The sequence below is a fragment of the Diplotaxodon limnothrissa genome, linkage group LG22 (assembly GCF_057381915.1).
Source record: "Diplotaxodon limnothrissa isolate DT_005_m linkage group LG22, D_limnothrissa_male_GT1.1, whole genome shotgun sequence".
NCBI lineage: Eukaryota > Metazoa > Chordata > Actinopteri > Cichliformes > Cichlidae > Diplotaxodon > Diplotaxodon limnothrissa.
This window is the reverse complement of record NC_140616.1, coordinates 28,483,488-28,501,765: the sequence shown is the minus strand read 5'-3', so window position 1 is coordinate 28,501,765 and position 18,278 is coordinate 28,483,488. Positions and strand designations below refer to the sequence as shown.

At 39.7% G+C, this 18,278-nt stretch overlaps 1 protein-coding gene across 2 annotated transcripts in view; it reads right to left on the bottom strand.

Moving 5' to 3' along the window:
* trappc9 (trafficking protein particle complex subunit 9) overlaps positions 1-18,278 on the bottom strand; it is a 236,757-nt gene that overhangs the window by 89,281 nt on the left and 129,198 nt on the right. For both annotated transcript variants that reach the window (XM_085346339.1, XM_085346340.1), the window contains one exon: positions 13,634-13,744. In XM_085346339.1, the coding sequence (XP_085202465.1) occupies positions 13,634-13,744 (111 nt within the window). The remainder of the gene's footprint in view (positions 1-13,633; positions 13,745-18,278) is intronic.

Below are 18,278 nucleotides of genomic sequence, written 5' to 3'. Positions count from 1 at the left end.
TCACTTGAGATTCAATAGTGTTTGTTCACTGCAGATATAATCATGTTTATATGACCACAAACCAAGAAGAAGCAGCAGGTTTTCTTCAGTCTTTGGCTCCACATGCTAAACAAACTGAAACAACTGCTTAAGTGCTTTCAATGCACACCTTTGTATTATAACCATTAAAACTGTAGGATTTACATGTTTGCATTACCAACATTACATATCTCAGATTATCAGACTGTATTCATTGTCTAAGTAGAAACACCAGAACAAACTGATTTGCTCTGTGGAGCTTCCAGTTTGAGCTCAAAAAGTCACAAAAATTCTCAAATCACTTACTTCTGACTTGGTTTTAATAAAGAATTAAATAAATCAAAACTCTATAGAGCACAGCTTCAGTTATGCCAACACTTTCAGCAACACTTTAAACATGTAAAACAAAAGTGAATCAAAGTTCGTCTACCGATGCCATGATATTATAAATAATCATATCCGCTAATCATTCTCACGGCTTGGACACCAAATAGTGCCATTATGTCAAAGCTGCTGGCATCTCGCTACTGACCGATTACAGGAAAAAAGATACTAACAAATATCAAATCAGGTATTGCTTTATCATTTAAAGAGTCACATGGTTTTTAATATTGATCAGGTTTAAATGTTATTGTATGTAAAATACAGACTGCCCATTAGGTGTTAATAGTCAAAATACAGGCGAATAAATCTATCAAAACAATGTCCTCCTGAGAACTGAGGGGAAAACAGCATCTCTCAACTTTTTGTCCACTAGAGAGAAAATACTGAATAAGCTGGGTCTCAGAGGGATATTAATTAGATTTCAAAACAGTATTATAAAGCATAGAAGACAATGACTAACCTGCTCAAATACATTTTAAACCTGGGTTAACTGCATTCTGGATAACCCTGTCTTTAAAAAAAGAGAAAAACTGAAATCCATTGTAAGCAGGGCCACTGCACAGCAATTAAATGTGGAGCCAAGGCTACATCCACCACCTAACCAGACCCAAAATGGTGTTTTCCTAAAGCAGGAGAGCATTAACAAAGAAAGCTCTCCTACTCTCACTCCCACCATCTTCTTCCAGTGATTTGATTGTGGAGTCTTTCAAAGATTACACCATATCTAGAGATTAATCTAGCCTATTACAAAGCTTTTAATAACAAACTGCGTGCTGAGCTGTGGCCACCGTGGAACATCTCTACTCCTAATTCCCAGTCCATTTCACCTCCCTGCTCCCCTCCTTCAATAACAGACAGCTTGGTGTTTATTTCCCAAGGCTGAAAAACGTGGAGATGTGAGATTAGATGGATGTACGGACTGATTTCACCCACATTCCTGTGTGTCAAAGGGGGAGCTGTGAATTGGCCACTCAAACAAATGTTCAAAGGCCATGTGCTTATGGAAGCCAGAGCCACAGAAATAAGCAATTGTATTCATGGCCACGACAAATACCTGCAAATACAGAAGTCTTTTGCTATCATGTGTCTGGGAGCAGGCCTTTGGCACTGGTATTTTTATAAGGTGCAAATATATTTTTTTTGTTTTTGTTTTCTAGCCTGCATCTATTCAGTATTATGATGACTAACAATGAGCTTGACTCCCAGTGACAGCAGAGGCAAGGCAGAGGTGTATCACAGCATGTTTAAAGCACAGAACATAAGGGTACAGTCATGTTCTGCGCTATTTTTTGTGGCTTCGCTGAGCAGTCAGGGTTTAAACAGACCCTACTGATTACACTTTATCTTCATGGTGCTGTGCTTACCGACTGTAATAGAACAAATAACCAATTTTGTCAAAGAAATCTGCATCTGATAAAAGAGATTCATAGAAGCAGGTACTTGTGTCATACGCTGTATTTGTAAAAAGCAAAAAAATGGTGCCTAGCTTTGACGCAGGAGCAGTGTGTATTTTAGTCCAGAACGTTTTTCATCGCTTTGCTCGAGCAGGGATGAAAGGTTGGGAACACAAAGGACAGGGCTGAGAAAGCTGAAGCTGGGATTTGAGTTCAGTCCTCCACGTGGTGTTGGTTTTAAGGTTAGTCAAAGATTGCAGCTTCTGTCTTCACAACTAGCTTGTCCGTCTGTAAACACGAGCTCTTGAGGAAACTGGCTGGATATAAATCTGATATCGATCTGACTGATATCAGATATTTATGGACACCTCAGTACTGATTCAGAGAGTTTATCAACTGGGTTAGGGGACCTTCTGGTGTAAAACCAGACTAAAAACAGATCACCCACTGCTAAATTAAACTAAATTGCTAATTGCTAACCACTGCTAAACTAAATTTTTAAATAATAAATTAAATTGTTGGCTAATGATTGGTCTTTTATGTTTACTTGTATGATTAATTTGTGTTATGATAAAGAAGCAGCTGTGAAGCTTTAATTTTGGTGAGTGAAATTCTGATATTTGATATATGATATATACTTGGCAGCCATGAAGTTTATGTACAGCCTTCTAACCAAGCTGGTAAATGAGGCCTCCAGCACTCCATCCATATAATGTCTCAGTTACACTACAAAAAAAAAAAAAAAAAAAGGATGCAAACATTGCGGCTAACAAAAATGAAAAAAAAAAACAAGTTGGTTGCCCATCCATGTGTACATGATGTCTTTTTTCCCCACATTCATTGACCAACTGCACATAGTTGCTGCAACAAAGTGCAGCAGCGGTGCACTTTCAACCTCTAAGCAACCACCTTCAATCATGAGCTGATTGCATAGGCTGCCTGGTGGGAGGCAACTTGTCTCCAAACCTCCAAACAATTACTGTCCCACTCAGACTGTCTGCATTCACTCTCAGACAACTTGTAAATAATTGCCTTCTAATTAGTAAATGCCGACATTTTGCCAACACACTGCAATCAGTCTCAGTCAACCCACGCAAAGAAGCACAACTTTTCTGCAACAGGCAACTAAACTCAGCTGATTGCCAACTGGTTGCATTTGTTTGCAGTCCTGCAGCAACTATGTGTGGTGGAAGTTTCTGCCTTACATCTCTGAGATTCTGGATCTCTGAGACTGAATGTAAGTAGTTAATGTCCATTTCAGTGTAAACGATAACCGACCAGCAGATGTGCTACTGTTGTTTTATTTTCAGAAATAAATATGAGCAGTAGTTTCAGACTTATTCTTATTTGAACAGCAAACGGCAAAAGCAATTTCACAACCCTTGGAAGATGCTGTTCAACACCCCCCCAAGAAACAAAAACAAGATTCACTCACAAAAGCATCGACTGGTTTACATTTTTCATGCAGAGAGCTACAGCTGTTCCATAAATGTACGTGTGTGCTGTGTTAGACATGAAAAAGCTCTAAACGCAAACAGGCCTTGTTTTACTAAATACCATCTTGTCCACTGGGTGTGACTTCTAACACTTTATTCCTAATTATCAGCATCCTGCAATAAGCTGTGTCAGTGAAGCCCTTTTTAATGGCAGTAATGACACCAGCTTAGGATGAGACGGTCACAGAAAAATGACCCCTTCCTAATTAAATGCTGTGTTGCCTCAGACCAAACGTAGACGATAATCACATTAAAGCATATGGGACTGCTTTCATCTGACCAATGTGAAGAAACTAATCATTTCAGCTGTAAGCTCTGCGAACGCACGCCTCTCTGCTTCAAATACCTCAGCGGTGCAAGAGATTCAAGTCTTCAAAAACAAACACTACCAACAGATTAAACTTTAAAAAATGATTCCAATGACAGCAGTGGCGATGCTGAAGCGTCATAAAATTTTCTGTAATTGCTTCCCGTCAGTAACTATTGCGTTGGTATTAAAGCTATTTAGCTTGTTTGCTGGAGATATTTTGTGTAGTTCTTGTGGTCGCAGCGCTATGCATGCATGTCCTCTCGAGTGACAGGCTGTGATCCTGCTGTGAGGAGTGTGTACAATTTCAAACACGTCCTCCATGGCGTGTTAGAGAAAAGCAAATCGTTTGCAATCGACAATTTCTCCCGAGCCTTTTTGCATATTTCTTTAACAGTGCGCGATTGTGTTCTGTCACTGGGGAGAAGCAGAGAGCGACGAGCGTACCGAGAGCAAGTGTGTGTATGTTTTCACAAAGAGGGTTATTTTTAGCTCACGTGCAAAAGCTTAAGAGTGAAATCCACAGAGGCCTGTGCAGAGGCAGGCGAGAGCAACAGTCTATTTTTAGACTGCGGCTGACTCTTTGTAACCCTTTGTTTGCAGCAGCTGCAGAGGCGGTGATGCTCCATCCATTAGAGTCTCGTTCGATATATGCTGAGCTCCAGCAAAGAGGAATCCTTACAGCCAATTACTGGATGTGGATAGGCAGTGAAGAATGCCTCTGTGCAGACAATATCCTAATGCGCTGGCTGTCATTAAAAGTGAGGATTCGTGTGCTATTACAGGGCTTGACAGTGTTTTCTATTTCTGTTTCAGCTGTTAAACGCCAGCAGCTTTTTTGGGGGCTGGGTGAAGGCATTTTGCCATTATTAGACAGCGCAGTGAAGAGAGGCAGCAGGGCATGTGAGTGCAAAGAAGAGAATGACGTGCAATTTAATCCCTCAGTTGGAGTTGAACCAAGGATGCTGCAGTTTGCAAATAATAATGCATTACAAGTGTTACTGTAAGAGAACTGGATAATCCCTTGAGGGCGCAGGGCTTAAATGTCACATCAAGGTTAATTAAGTTACTGGAGAAGAAACCGTATGCGAGTCATATAACCGCCATGTCTGCCTGTATGAATAGCAGAGCCCGTTTTAATAACCAAATAAAAGATGAAAAATGACTGTGAAACAACTACAAGAGGCTGATAGATGGAGTGGTTCTAGCAGCGCTGTATATAACAACATGTAAAAAGAGATCTCTGTGTTCCAACAGCTTAAGCATCCGCAGACAGCAACAGAGCTAAAACGCCCCCTAGGGAACGTATCGTTTCAGGAAAATGTGAGAGGAGGAAAAAAGAAAATCTCTGTAGACGATGACAAAAAAAAAAAAAAAAAAAAAAAAGACAACAGGTTGTGGAGCAAATATACGTGTCAGTGGTCACATGTTCTTATGCTCTGTCCTCAGCAGATATAAGGTGCTTTTAATAGATGTGAAAGATAATGAGTATGTGTATTTTCTAAATGCTTTTCTAAAAAAGAAAAGAAAAAAATTATGATATAAAAACTCTGAGCTAGGACTGCTGGGGATGGGATAACTGACTGCAGATGTATTATGTGCTCTACTGCCATAAAAGTAGCACAAGAAGGGGGAAAGGTGGTCACCATGGAAACAAGCTTTGTTTAAAAAGCTCATGCAATGAGGCGTGTCTGCCCTTGTGCGCACCGATCCAGCAGAGCCAAAAGGCACAGCGAATGGGGAGGAGATGGCAAGAAATGAGAAAGTGCTGCAGTGAGCGCTAGCCACACGATCGACTACAGCTATTACGGAGCTGGCTCAGCACTCATAATGGTGGACGGCAGTGGAAACTAGTTAGCGCCAGGAGGTTGATTCTGTAATAAGATGTAAACCCCCCAAAGGCCTATTTAAATCTCCAAGGAGACGCAGCTGTCTGCTGATGCAGAGTGGGTGTTGGAAGGTCCGAGAGCAACCTGCTGCTGGCAAGGAAAGAAACACCAGATGACTTTCAAGGCTCGGAGCACGCAAACTACTCAGCCCTCAGAAATGATGCTGATTTTAAAAATATCCACTGACTGATGTGAATACTACTCTCCCATAAGACAACAATAACAAAACCCAACAACATGACCGTATACTGATTGCAGATAATGATCAGAGCTGAGCAGTACAAAAACTGAGGCGTTTTATGAGGAGGAAATATTAAACATTTTTCCGCAGATGATTTTTCTGTGTGATTCCAAAAATAAGTCATTCTAACAAAAATTACTGTGGAGCCACTCCGGCTTCCTCCCACCGTCCAAAGACATGCAGTTAGTGGGGATAGGTTAATTGGAAAGTCTAATTTGCCCATAGGTGTGAATGGTTTTCTGTCTCTGTGTTAGCCCTGCGACAGACTGGCAACCTGTCCACGGTGTACCCTGCCTCTCGCTCTAAGACATGGGCGGAAGGCATGAAGTCCCAAGGCTGCTCTTAAAATATTTAAATAAATACATAAATAAAAACCGTAATAATCTTAAATGTATCTGATTTAAAGTTGGCTGATTTCCCTTTAAGTCCATCTCCTTTTGCACCTCTGCACTGCTGTAACCACTTGCACTTTAATGCCCAACAGTTTGTCAGTGTGTTAAACGTGAAACATGAAAGACTAATGAGTAACGAGAAAACTCAAGAGTACACTTGATTGTTTCCTTGAATGTCCTCTTTCAGACACACTGTCGGGGCTGATTACAGTACACACTTACACATAAATGTACAAGGACAAAAAGACAATGATTGTGGATTTACTGTTGAAATCATGCTGCCTCAAGTGTGGATACTCTGGAGTCTTCTGCTGAAAAATGCAGACCCATCACTCATTACCATTGATGATCCATAACATGAAATTTGGATCTTGGTGCCAATGTCCAAGAGAAACAATCAAGATGTACACAAAGGTAAAGGCTTGAAGGGAAACTTGACACGCATAGTGCAGCTTTTAATATCCAGCATTTTTCCTAATATTTGAACCTTTGATTTGTAAACTCAAACCCACCTTCCAATTAGTGTAAGATTTGGGCACAGTGGCCTAAACTGTGGAATGAAAACTATTAAGAAAATCGGGAAGATATTGACGATGAGGTAAGAAGAATCACACGAAAAAGAGATGGTCACGGACCTCCTCCAATGGGTTACATTCATCCAGATGACAGCTATAGACAGAAGCCTCAGGGCTTCCGCTCTCCATTTCCAATAATTAGATACTGCTCCAACACGTGCATCAAACCCATCCTACACAAAACAATCAGTCACCAAACAAACTGACTGACTTGCAATAAAACCCACGTAATTACAGTGCTTAAGAACTCATCTTGGAAATGAAAATGACTTTTCAGTGTGACATGTTGGACAGTATTTCTTATTTTCTATTCATATTAACAACAATTTGCTTCATCTCATAATTTGCTCTATAGAATCTAAGAAATGTTGTATCCACCTGACAGCACAGAGGATCTCTCATTTTCCTCCTCAAAGACTACAGAGTAAGTGAAGGGCATGGTGCTAATTTACATGTCGTTTATGCAGAGCAGTGACCGTTAGTGTGTCGTCATTTTGGGGGGATTAGCTACCATGCAGTAATCACAGGATGAATTCATTAGTTCATCAAATCCATAATTAAAATAAACGGTGAAAAATACTAAAGAATGAAAGCTACATTTTACAGTGCCATTGTTCAAATGGCCGTAATTTCTGAGAATTTAAAAGTTAACAAACCGCTTTTGCGTTATATTTTGCAATGACAAATCCATTAATCACATTTAATAATTTAATCCATCAAAATTATCCACACTGACACCACAGAAGATGAAGAATGTGCAAAAATGAACAGATTTTTAGCGTTATACCTGCTTATGTTATTAGATAGCTGCTTTGTGAGTTTACAGTATGTGCTAGCAAACTACAAAAGGGCACCTAAATTAAAAAAAGAAAAAGAAAACAGACGTGTCAATTAAAATGTCCTTCCATTAAAATTTCACAGTCACCAACTAGAACTGTGCAGTTTAGCTAGCTTTACAGAGGCTTGTGCCAATTGCAGGACTAGCTATCCTAACGATGTAGGACTCACCAACAAGCTGTACAAGCATCTCACTTTCTATGGAGCTTTTCATAATTTGCCAGAGGTACTTCCAAACCTCTCAAATCTTCAATGATATCAAAAGCAACATATCCACAATTCAGCTTAGCAACATAACTCAGTGAAAGTGAGGGTGAGGCCGTTTACCGTTTACCCTCTGGAGAATAAGTTCGTTTGAAAAAAAGGACGACAACTACTGGTGCAGAGTGACACTGAAGTTTGAAAGTGACAGACCTGACCTATGTTTGGATCTTGATTGTTTAGCACCTTTAACTGCTGACAGCTGAGAATTTGCTCATAGTTTTACAGACTAAAAAGACAAGAAAAAACAAATAAAATCTATTGGAAAAGGTCAATGATAATTTTCAGTATCCTTCAATTCTTACAAGTTAGAAATTCAGTCTCAAATACCAACGTATAGGTCTGCATTTCAGTAGCAGTAACGGAGCTTGAAATTTGCATTTCACTGTATTCCAGAGCAGCATTCTATTTTCAGCACGATCCTGTAAAATCTCACACTTTGAATAGTTTTGAGAAAGAGCATATTACGCCAGGAAAATCTGCAAAAAAGAAGAAAGGACACACTATCGTTCCTCTGTTCTTCTCTGTTAAAAGCCGAAATGGGAGGAAATAATGGTTTGGATATCACTGTGGTGGGATCGCGTCAGTGTTTTGGAACCTTTTCAGGCTCCCAAACATCGAAGTGAGCATTCGCAGTGTGAGGTACTTCACTTTTCTCCCATTTGCCATTAAAGAAGACCATGAAGAGGATGAAGACCTTGTAAGACACATCTGTGAATGATGTGAGAAGATGAAAGGAGCACTCAGTCTCTCACCCTCACAGGAAGAGATTACACATGTCACAAACTGAACTTCTCCAACACCGGTTAAGCTCTGTGTTTTCCTTTGACAGAAACTAAGTTATCGGATGTCATGTATCTGAAAATGCAGAAATGTGTATGAATATGGAAAAAGCTCAGTGTCTAGAAAAGTCTAAAAACTGCATTTCTCCTCTTCACTCAAGGCGGGGTTTTCATGACTTTTTATTTGCGTAGCTTTGAAAAGGCTCAATGTAAACAATTAAAAATCATAGCAGGAAAATACGGATGACTGACAGAGTCATTTCTGCAAACGTCAGATTGAAGCATTAGCTTCAGCAGTCCTGGATGAAGACTCCAGAAAACATCTTGTGCCTGACACCTCATTCATCATAGAAATGACAGGGCCATCTGATGTCAACAGAGGATGGAGTTGGAAAGACGATCACAATATGGTTCAGCACAGTGGCCCTGTTTCTCACCGCATGCAAAATTCTACCCCACTCTGCATTAAGCATGCTCTGGGTATGTGAGAAAGGCATTTGCAAACAAGGAATGGGGGATGAGTGATGCTGGGGAGGCTATTCTCTACCTGGAAATAAGTGCATGCTGTGAAAGAATCAGCAGGCTGCTTCTGAACTGATTCCCTGATGAATTCAAATATCAGGCCTCAAGAGAAATATCTATGGGACGGATATGCTGATTGGTGGGGCCTAAGGCAATAGCTGTCTTTAAATGGAATGCCATTCAAAGGAGGAAAAGACGTGCAAGTCTATACATACATCAACACGTGAATGTTCGACGGAAAGCATGAAAAAGTGCTTGGGTAAATGGGGCTGGTGTATAAAGCGCTTTAAGTGCTCAGGCAGAGTAGAAAAGCACTACATACTAGCATTTGCTGCTACTTGATACTTGTTTGCCTCAGTGATTCACTGTCAGATTCTAAAGAGGCAGTGTTTTACAGAGCATTTGACTTCCATTTAAGGTCATATCTTTGGTTTTATGATTGCATCTGTGATGGAAGAAAGTGAAGTTCAGCAACTAAAGAAATTACATAGCAGCAACAGATGGCCTGACTTTAAACAGCAGAAGAAAATACAGTAAAACAAAGACTGATACGAGAAAATCAGCATCACAAACCTTAATTCAATAACAGTTATATTTCTGGTTTAAACTTTTCCACCCACCAAGTTTGGGTTGTATAGTTCGCTGTACTCAAAGCGGACCTGTCAGGATTCTCCTTAACTTGTTGACTGGCTTTTTGAAAGCAAGGATGGAACAACTGTAGAGAATTGTCAGCGTTCAGTTGTGGATTCTTTGTGTGCCATGTTTCTCTTTTACATTGTCTCAGTTACAAGTAGTTATGAATAACCACCGAGCACATGCATTTGGTGCTTCACACAGCCGCTCTGAGGTTTTAGTTGCTTATTTTCAAAGATAACTACACTATCTGAGAGGACCAGGGTCAAATCAATCATTGGTGTATGGATGCATGCATCTTTTATAAGTATAATAATTTCAGTCTAACATGTAAGTTCTACATTTTTTGTTCCACAGAGGGTGGTAAATGGAAAACCAGCATGGAAGTTTGGAACAGAAATCTCTTCCAAGAGACTGAAAAGGGTAAAATTGCATTTTCAATCAAATACATATATTCAAAATATGGCATTATTCAAGTTGACATCAACACCTATAGGTAAATGTAAAATAATTGTTTTGGGTCTGTATAGTAATTGGAGCACCTGGAGAGCCAACAAAGTTCAAACATTGGTCTTTAAAGAAGAAAGAATGATGAAAATAACTATTGGGAAAGCCTTTAAATTGAGACGTAAATGTAACGAAACAGATCCTCCTGTGGTCATAAATGACAGCAACGGCTTGTTTGGAAGTCTTACCAGGAGAAAGCTTTTTTTTTTTCTTTTTTTTTTGCAATGCCCTTCGGATAAAACCAAACAGCACATCAGCACAGACACTTCATACCAACTACGGATGGTGGTAGCGGGGTGGTGATTTGGGCTTGTTTTGCAGCCTTAGGACACGGGCACCTTACTGTGACTGAGCTGACCATGAACTCCGGTATCATGCAACAGAACAAGGATCTAAGCACAGCAGCAAATCTACAACAGAATGATTGAAAAAGAAAAGGATCAAGTTGCTGCAACGCGCCGGTCAAAGTCCAAACCTCAATTGATTAAAATGCTGTGTGGACTTGCAGATAAACACCCTCGAACCTCAATGAACTGAAGCAATGTTGTAAAGAAGTGTGGGCTAAAATGCCTCCACAATGATGTGATGGATTATCACACAGAAAATAATTACTTGAACTTATTGCTGGTAAAAGTGGTTCTTTAAACAACTGAATCTTTGGGTAAACTTGATCGTTAGCTGGACTGCACACAGCCCTATGAAAACAGTACCCATCAGTGTTACAATGAAAACCCACTACACTGCTGGTATTATAAAAATGCAATTTTCTTTTTCCTTTTAGAAATTTGAAGTTATCTCCTTTTAGACAATAATAGCCCAAAATTGTTGAACTTAACTAGTCATTTCTAACCAGGAAAGATTATTTGAAGAGCCGATTGCTGAGCTGTTTGGCTGTGTCTGAAAAGATCCCTTTCCACCCCCTAATTCGTCTCAGAAAATAACATCCCACCCCTGTAGAGAAGGGCCTATGAGTCACCAAACGGTGTACCTCCGCTCATGACCAAAGATTGCACTGGAGAGAGAGTGCCGACAGGAATCATAATTTGCCACTTTCCAGTGAAATGACAAGCTGAGAGAGACAGACACACAAGCGAGTGAGGCCGAGGTAAGCTGCAGGAGACGCTGATGATTTATGTGCACATGTGCTGGCATGTCTGAGTGGTATGGGTGGGGATGGAAGTAGGCAATTACAATTATTCTCTGACTTAGTAGATTTGTGTGCATTTATATTGTACTTTGTTACACTTTAAATTAATCGAACCATATTACAGAGGGAAGAAACACTTATCTATGCTTAAGGAATCAAAGCGATCTTCTTCTACACCAAGAGAGCCACAGAGCTCTTCGCTGTGTGTCTCAACATTGTCAAGGAAACAAAACAACAGCAGCAAAAAAAAAACCTTTTAATATAAACAGTGGCTGGGACCACTGGATGGTCATAATTACTGTGACCATTGCAAGAACTTCAAGCTTGTTGCCTTTGAAATGGTTGTTTCAAAGACAGGGAGCGGGTCTGTGGCCACCTGTAGTCGGTTGCCATCCTTAAAGAGGCTTTGATCTGTCAAGATGGTGATAAAATGGCAATAACACAGTCAGCCTGCTATAAGTTTGTGACTGAATAGGGTAAAATAACATTTTTCTGAACTGGTGAAAATTGCAATTCTGTAGCCGTCTGTTTCAAATACACAGAATTTCACATCAACTAGAAAGTCATATTAGACTACTGTGAAAAAGCACCTCCTCCTTTCTGATTAACCTTTTTTTGCATATTTGTCACACTTGTATGTTTTAGATGATCAAAAACATTTTAATGTTAGATGATAATAACCTGAGCAAATACAAAACGTATCATTTTTTTGGAAAGCCAAGTTAAATTTCATTTGGCACACATAGGCCTGATTACTGCTACATGTGTTGAATGAAGAAATCGCTTAAACAGAACCTGTCAGACAAAGTGAAGTAACCTAAAAGATGTCAAAAAGAAACACATTGTGGCACAAAAGAAACTCAGGAACAGATATGAAAGAGAAACAAAGTGGTTGACATCTATGAGTCTGGAAAAGGTTATAGCGCCATTTCTAAGGCTTTGGGACTCCAGTGTGTCACGATGAGAGGCTTTATCCACAACTGAAAATGTAGTCAACCTTCCCAGGAGTAGACGGCCTAATTATCAATTACAAAATGAATCCAAGATCGTACTAATGACTCATCCAGGAGGTCGCAAAAGAACCCAGAACAATATCTCAGCTTTCAGGATGGGGTTATCAAACATAAGGCCGGGATGGGGGGGGGGGGGCTAAAACATGTTGAACTTTTAACTTTTTCTTAATTTTACTGCTTGTCCTTCTACTGAAACTTCCACTAAAAAGTCTTCCGGTTTAGTTTGCTTTTTCACTTTCTACAATAGAAATGTCTTTAGAAAAAAGTGTGTCCAGAGTAAAATTATAGGACAGTCTGGGCAATGAGCTCCCAAGCACCTTTTCTGTAGTTTCACACATATGTTTCGTGCAATCGAGTCCCAGATTTCTTTCATTAAACAAAGAAACATTTCTTCATCGTGTACTAAAAGTAAGACGTGCTGTTGAAATTACATTTCTTTTTCTTATATTGAGAAAATAAGGATTTAAATGCTATTTACACTGAAAGAAAGGAAATTGTTACTAGTTCAGCCCACTTAAACTCAAAGTGTGCCCCCATTGTAAAATAAATAAAACACAGCACCACTACATTAAATAAAAGAGCTTTCCGAGGGAAAATGCACGTGTCAAGTTCTGCTTTACCTTTCCTATATTTAAGGATAAGCTATGCAGTTCAATAACAAATAAACACTCAAAGCAATCATCGATTGACGTTATTACCTACACACGTCTCATACTTTCTGGCATAACCGAGGCAGATTGTAACTGAGCTACATACATCATAATATACAGACGACTTAATGGTACATCCAAGACTTTCTCAGGTTTATATCAGAATCAGAAGTCCAGGCGCAGCGCAACAATATTTTGCAATTACACCTACAAGTCAGTGTGTTTATATATAACAACTCACAAATAGCTGAACAAATCCATTAAAGACATGTTCATACCCACAGATCATGGCCATAAGCAAATACACGCAGCTATAAGAAAGACGAAAAAGAAACACCTATATTAACATTTAAACACTCGCCCTGCAGAGTTCTAGTCAAGTAGCTGGAAGGCAGGACGTCAATTCATAACTTTGATTTTTGCTCTAGGCAGTAACTAACAGTGAAGTGAACCAGCTCTGAAAGACCTAAAATATTGCCTGAATGCCTCAGGTGAAAGAAAAGAGCCAAATAAACTTGAGAAATTGTTTTGTTTTGACTCACTGAAAATATCTGTATGTTTGTAAAAGTCAAACCTTCCACTCACCTCTGGCATTCGCTGGCGTGGAGAACCAGGTCCTGATTGTTCTTGGCCCTGACAGTGAGTTCGTGCTCTGTTGGGTTGAAGATGTCGAGCAGTAGATGACAATGGCGGGTGCTGTGGACACAGAAACAAGAAGTGACTGTATATTCTGCACCATGCTGCCGTCAGCAGTTTTAGCATTTAAGAAACGCTGCAAATGTTAGGAAGAGGTCCCAGGAGGGTGCTGGAAAAACTCTACTATAACGCCATCCTCACAGAAACATCGAAAAATCAACTTATATTATAGTTTGCATCTAAATATCATGGCACACGTATTATATTATATTATCTCCAGTATAATATTATCTAATAATCCCGAGTTATACATGTCCAGCTATTTATAAATCAATACTTGGTATATATTATCTACTTCTGCATAATGCTTATATATCTAATACGATACCATTTCCTTCCTGTGTTGTTTTATGGTCTACTGATGGTTTTTGTATCTTTATTCTATATTCAAAGTGAAGGAGGTACTCTTAGTATGTCAGTTGTTCAATTGCTCTCATCATTTTCTCCTCATCTGTCATCTGTATTATTTTTCATTACTCCTGTTGTTTTATTTTTTGTAGATTTGTTGTTTTTAAATGTGCTTATAAATGAATTGACTTAGTTTTGCATTATCTATATGGTTCTGTTGCTCGTGTGTTTGGTAGTTTAAGCTGCACCTAGAATGAGATATGCTGCATAAACAAAGTCTTGCTTTTTTCCATTTTGCACAGGTTTACATAATTCACACTCACAAATGCTAAACTTAAAGCTCATCATCTGTGTGCTGCAGTCAGTCTGTAACCTGTGCATACAACGGTTTGCTTATTCATATAGGAGTTCATTATTTTCTAAATTAAATTACCTTCTAAAAATACAGGCCAACATACATGGGCCGACCAAAAGCACGACATCAAGAGAAGACACGGTGTGAAGTACTCATCACTCCTTGTCACAACATCAAAGGTGGCGGTGCTTTCATCAGGCCCACAGGTCTAGCTGGAGCAGATCATCTCCACATAATACCGCGCCTGCTTTTCTCATGCAGATCATAAGAGGGCCAATTTGTGATTTAGATCAAGTCAGGAGAGATGATGCTGGATTTTCAAAGAGTTAATTTTAACCCCTAAGTAGGTGTTATTTTTTTTCCCTCCATAATGACAGATAAAAGGAAGGACTGTCGCAAAACAGAAGCACACTGACCAGTGCAGCGAGTATATGGTTACATAAACAAGCAGTTTATAGACGTACAGCAACAATGTGACAGAACTTCACGGCTTTACGGTATTATATCTATTATTTGGACTCTTTACATTATAGCGCCAGATATTTGCTTTAAAATCAATATTTACCACATTATTGGTTGATCACGATAAACCATGATAAATGAGTCAAACCTGTAAAAAATTACAGCTAGGACCTACAATTCATTGCCGACATTTTACTTTGTAAACAAACAAACTGTGTTCAAACAGTGAACACAGAAACTATAACTAGGAACAACAGAACTGACACCAGTGTTGTAAAATTTTGTGAAGTCCATTGTTCCATCATCCCTCACATTCACCCTCCTCCCACCGAGCTCTTTGCCTCTTAAATCTCACGGTTAATGGAGGCTTTAGTCGAGCTTTCCCTAGTCCCTAATAAACTGACGTGGCAATTAAAGGAGCATATTTTTAAGGCCTATCCCGGTTCCTTTAATTGTCTAGTTGTCTTCGTTGTCAGATGTGATTAACAGGCAGAAAGGGGGAGGTGCTGATTTATCAGCCATCCTGTTCAGCGAAGGAGATCAATCAGGCATCGAGTTAAGAACGCAAGCCTCATTGCTCATGTGCTAAGCACCAGGTAGAGTGACAGAACAGACGGCAATGGAGGCGCACACGATGTGAAGTCACACATTTTTGTAGGCGTTAAAAGACTAAAGGATGAAATGATTCTGCGCAGCGGTTGGACGACTTCATTCAAGATCTGTCGCCGCAACAACTGCCGAACGCCTGTAGACGAAAGCTAAAGATTATGCTTTTGAACTAGTGGGAACTGAGTCATAACACTGAATCATTTTGATAAGTATTCTGAGCTACTACGCTGGGCACAGAGATCTAAGCTGAATAAATAATTCAAATCCGCCAATAGGGTTTCAAACTATTTGCCTCCATTTCAGTCAGTGAATTTTTACATTCCTCTTTGAAAGCAGAGAGGGAGCAAAATTATCCCCAGCGTTTCAAAGTGAACGCACATCCAACCTGCTTCTTTGTTCGTGGTGTACAAAGCAAATCATTCACTAATGAAACAGGAGTACTGCTGCCTTACATACATTTAATATAACTCACAACTATAGATTGCTTGCTTTAGTTGTGGAGCAACACCCTAAAGTTTTGAAGGTGGCAGGGATTCGTTTCATCCTACTACCAACAGATTTCCATGCATATGTGATGACACCTGCAAAAACAGCAGATCATTTTCAGTGCACCTGGTGCTGTGCCAAAGAACAGAGTACAGTGAGTTAATGACTGTCACTGCCTATTCCCGAGAACCCCACAACACTAACAAATGAACCACGAGGTCAGTATTCTACTCATTTGAAGAGGACCCTGTTGCAGAAGAGTAATTCTCCCAGTCTGCCACATATTTCTTTGAAACCACGACCACAAAAAGCAAGACTATGCAAACTCTGTAGGTACAAAAAGGACAACAACTGTTGTTTTATGCTCTGTTTTTCTTGTGTTCTTGGACTCTGCTGGAAATGCTTTAAAATATTTGGCTTTGCATGAACCTCAGTTCAAAGCTAGGTCATGCTGGCTTTGTAAAGCAAACAAATATAGTTAAACGACAGTATATAATATATAGTTAATGTGTACCATTTTCTGTGGACACATCCTACTTTGCAACTGTATATTTTTATCCTCGGACTGCACTAGAGTAGCTTTGCATGACTCTCACTTCAAAATAATCTTTATTTATGGGCCTCGGTGCTGCTACTTCCCTTAAAGACAACTTTCCTCTGATTAGTTTCCCCTCACAAAAAGGTTTGAACAACACACGAGGTGATCTCCCTCCCAGAGCCGTGAAAGTCATAAAGAAAATCCCCCGACTGACATCACACAGAAAGACAAATTGGGGGGGGGGGGGGGGGGGGGGGGAGTCTGAGACAGAGTGGTTAGAAAAAGCTCAGTCTGAAGCCTGACCTTTTAACCCACAGGGATTACTTTGTATCTGACTTTGTTATTTGAAGTTTTACGTGTCAAAAAATGAGAGAGAGATAATGGGTCGACTTTTTAAAAAAACTATTCAATCAAAGTGTTCGTCATTTTGATGTGATTGGGGACATTGTTGAGGCAAGATAGCAGGGTGGTAAAAATAACACTGCGAGAACCAAAAACGCAAAGATCGTGAGAGCTGGGCCCACACCTCAGTCAGTTCTGCAAATTGCAATCAATACGTGCTGATTTTGCAGACCTAGTCTGACACAAAAACGTGACATACTCCCTGCACACTAAATGTAATGGCGACTGAAGGGGTATTTTTAGCTACAGCAGCCAGCAATAAGGGACAGCTGACTCCATGTTTATGTCCACATTTAACCACTGAGATTATTAAACACACAATGAATATTTGTTATACACTAAATGTCTTGTCAGCATTTGGACAATGTCCATAAAGAATTAAAATCAAAGCCCAAACAATCCTTTGCCAAAAAAACAGTCAACAGAAAACACACTAAAGAAGAATTAGAATATCATGAAAAAGGTCTTTTTTTTGTACTTGGTGCTAATTAAGCACATGCAGCCACAATCAAAAGAAAGGCTGTTGATTTGAAAGCTGTCCAGATGACAGTCATCACAGCTTGCCTCCTCTCCTCAAGGAGGGTAAGACGCTGAAAAGGCTGGATGTTCACAGAGTACAGCATAGGCCACATTAAAAAAGGCGTTGATGGGAAAGGAACAATCTGGTAGGACAAACTGAATCTTTGCCTTTTGTCTTGTCTTCCTCCGATCACCCTCTGACTCGTCCATGCACTCAGTGTTGCGATTGGCATTTGGCATAGAGAAAAGATTTTAGACACTATTTCTTATGTGCACAATGAACTTTTCCACGTGGCTTCTGTCCTGTCATGGCTGCCTCACCATGAACCTGGCTCTGCCGGAGGCACTATATAAATACAACTGTATTGAAATTAAGCCCACTATTAAAGCAACTGGGATTGCAATAACACCTCAGCTGTGCCATAAACCGACTGCCTCCATGTCCTGCTGCTTGTTGCAGTAACTCGTGGTGAAAGAGGCCCAACCAAGGGGGTTTAAACCCTTTTTTGATTGGTCCTAGCAAATATTCTAAAATTTTGAGACAATGGATTTTAGATTTTCATAAGATACAAATCATAATCATCAAAATGACAACAAAAAGGCTGAAAACAAATATGAAACTTAACTTTTTCACGATGTTCTCAGTTTTAGAGATATACTCGTATTTTAATTTTTTAACAGTATCTCCACATGGAAATAGATTTTATCTCTCCGAGTTTTACTTCACCTCTCCTTGACATTTTTCATTCACTCCAAAATAATTTTCACATTAAAATTTCGACATGATACCCAGTGAGGGCTGATGTCAAAACTTT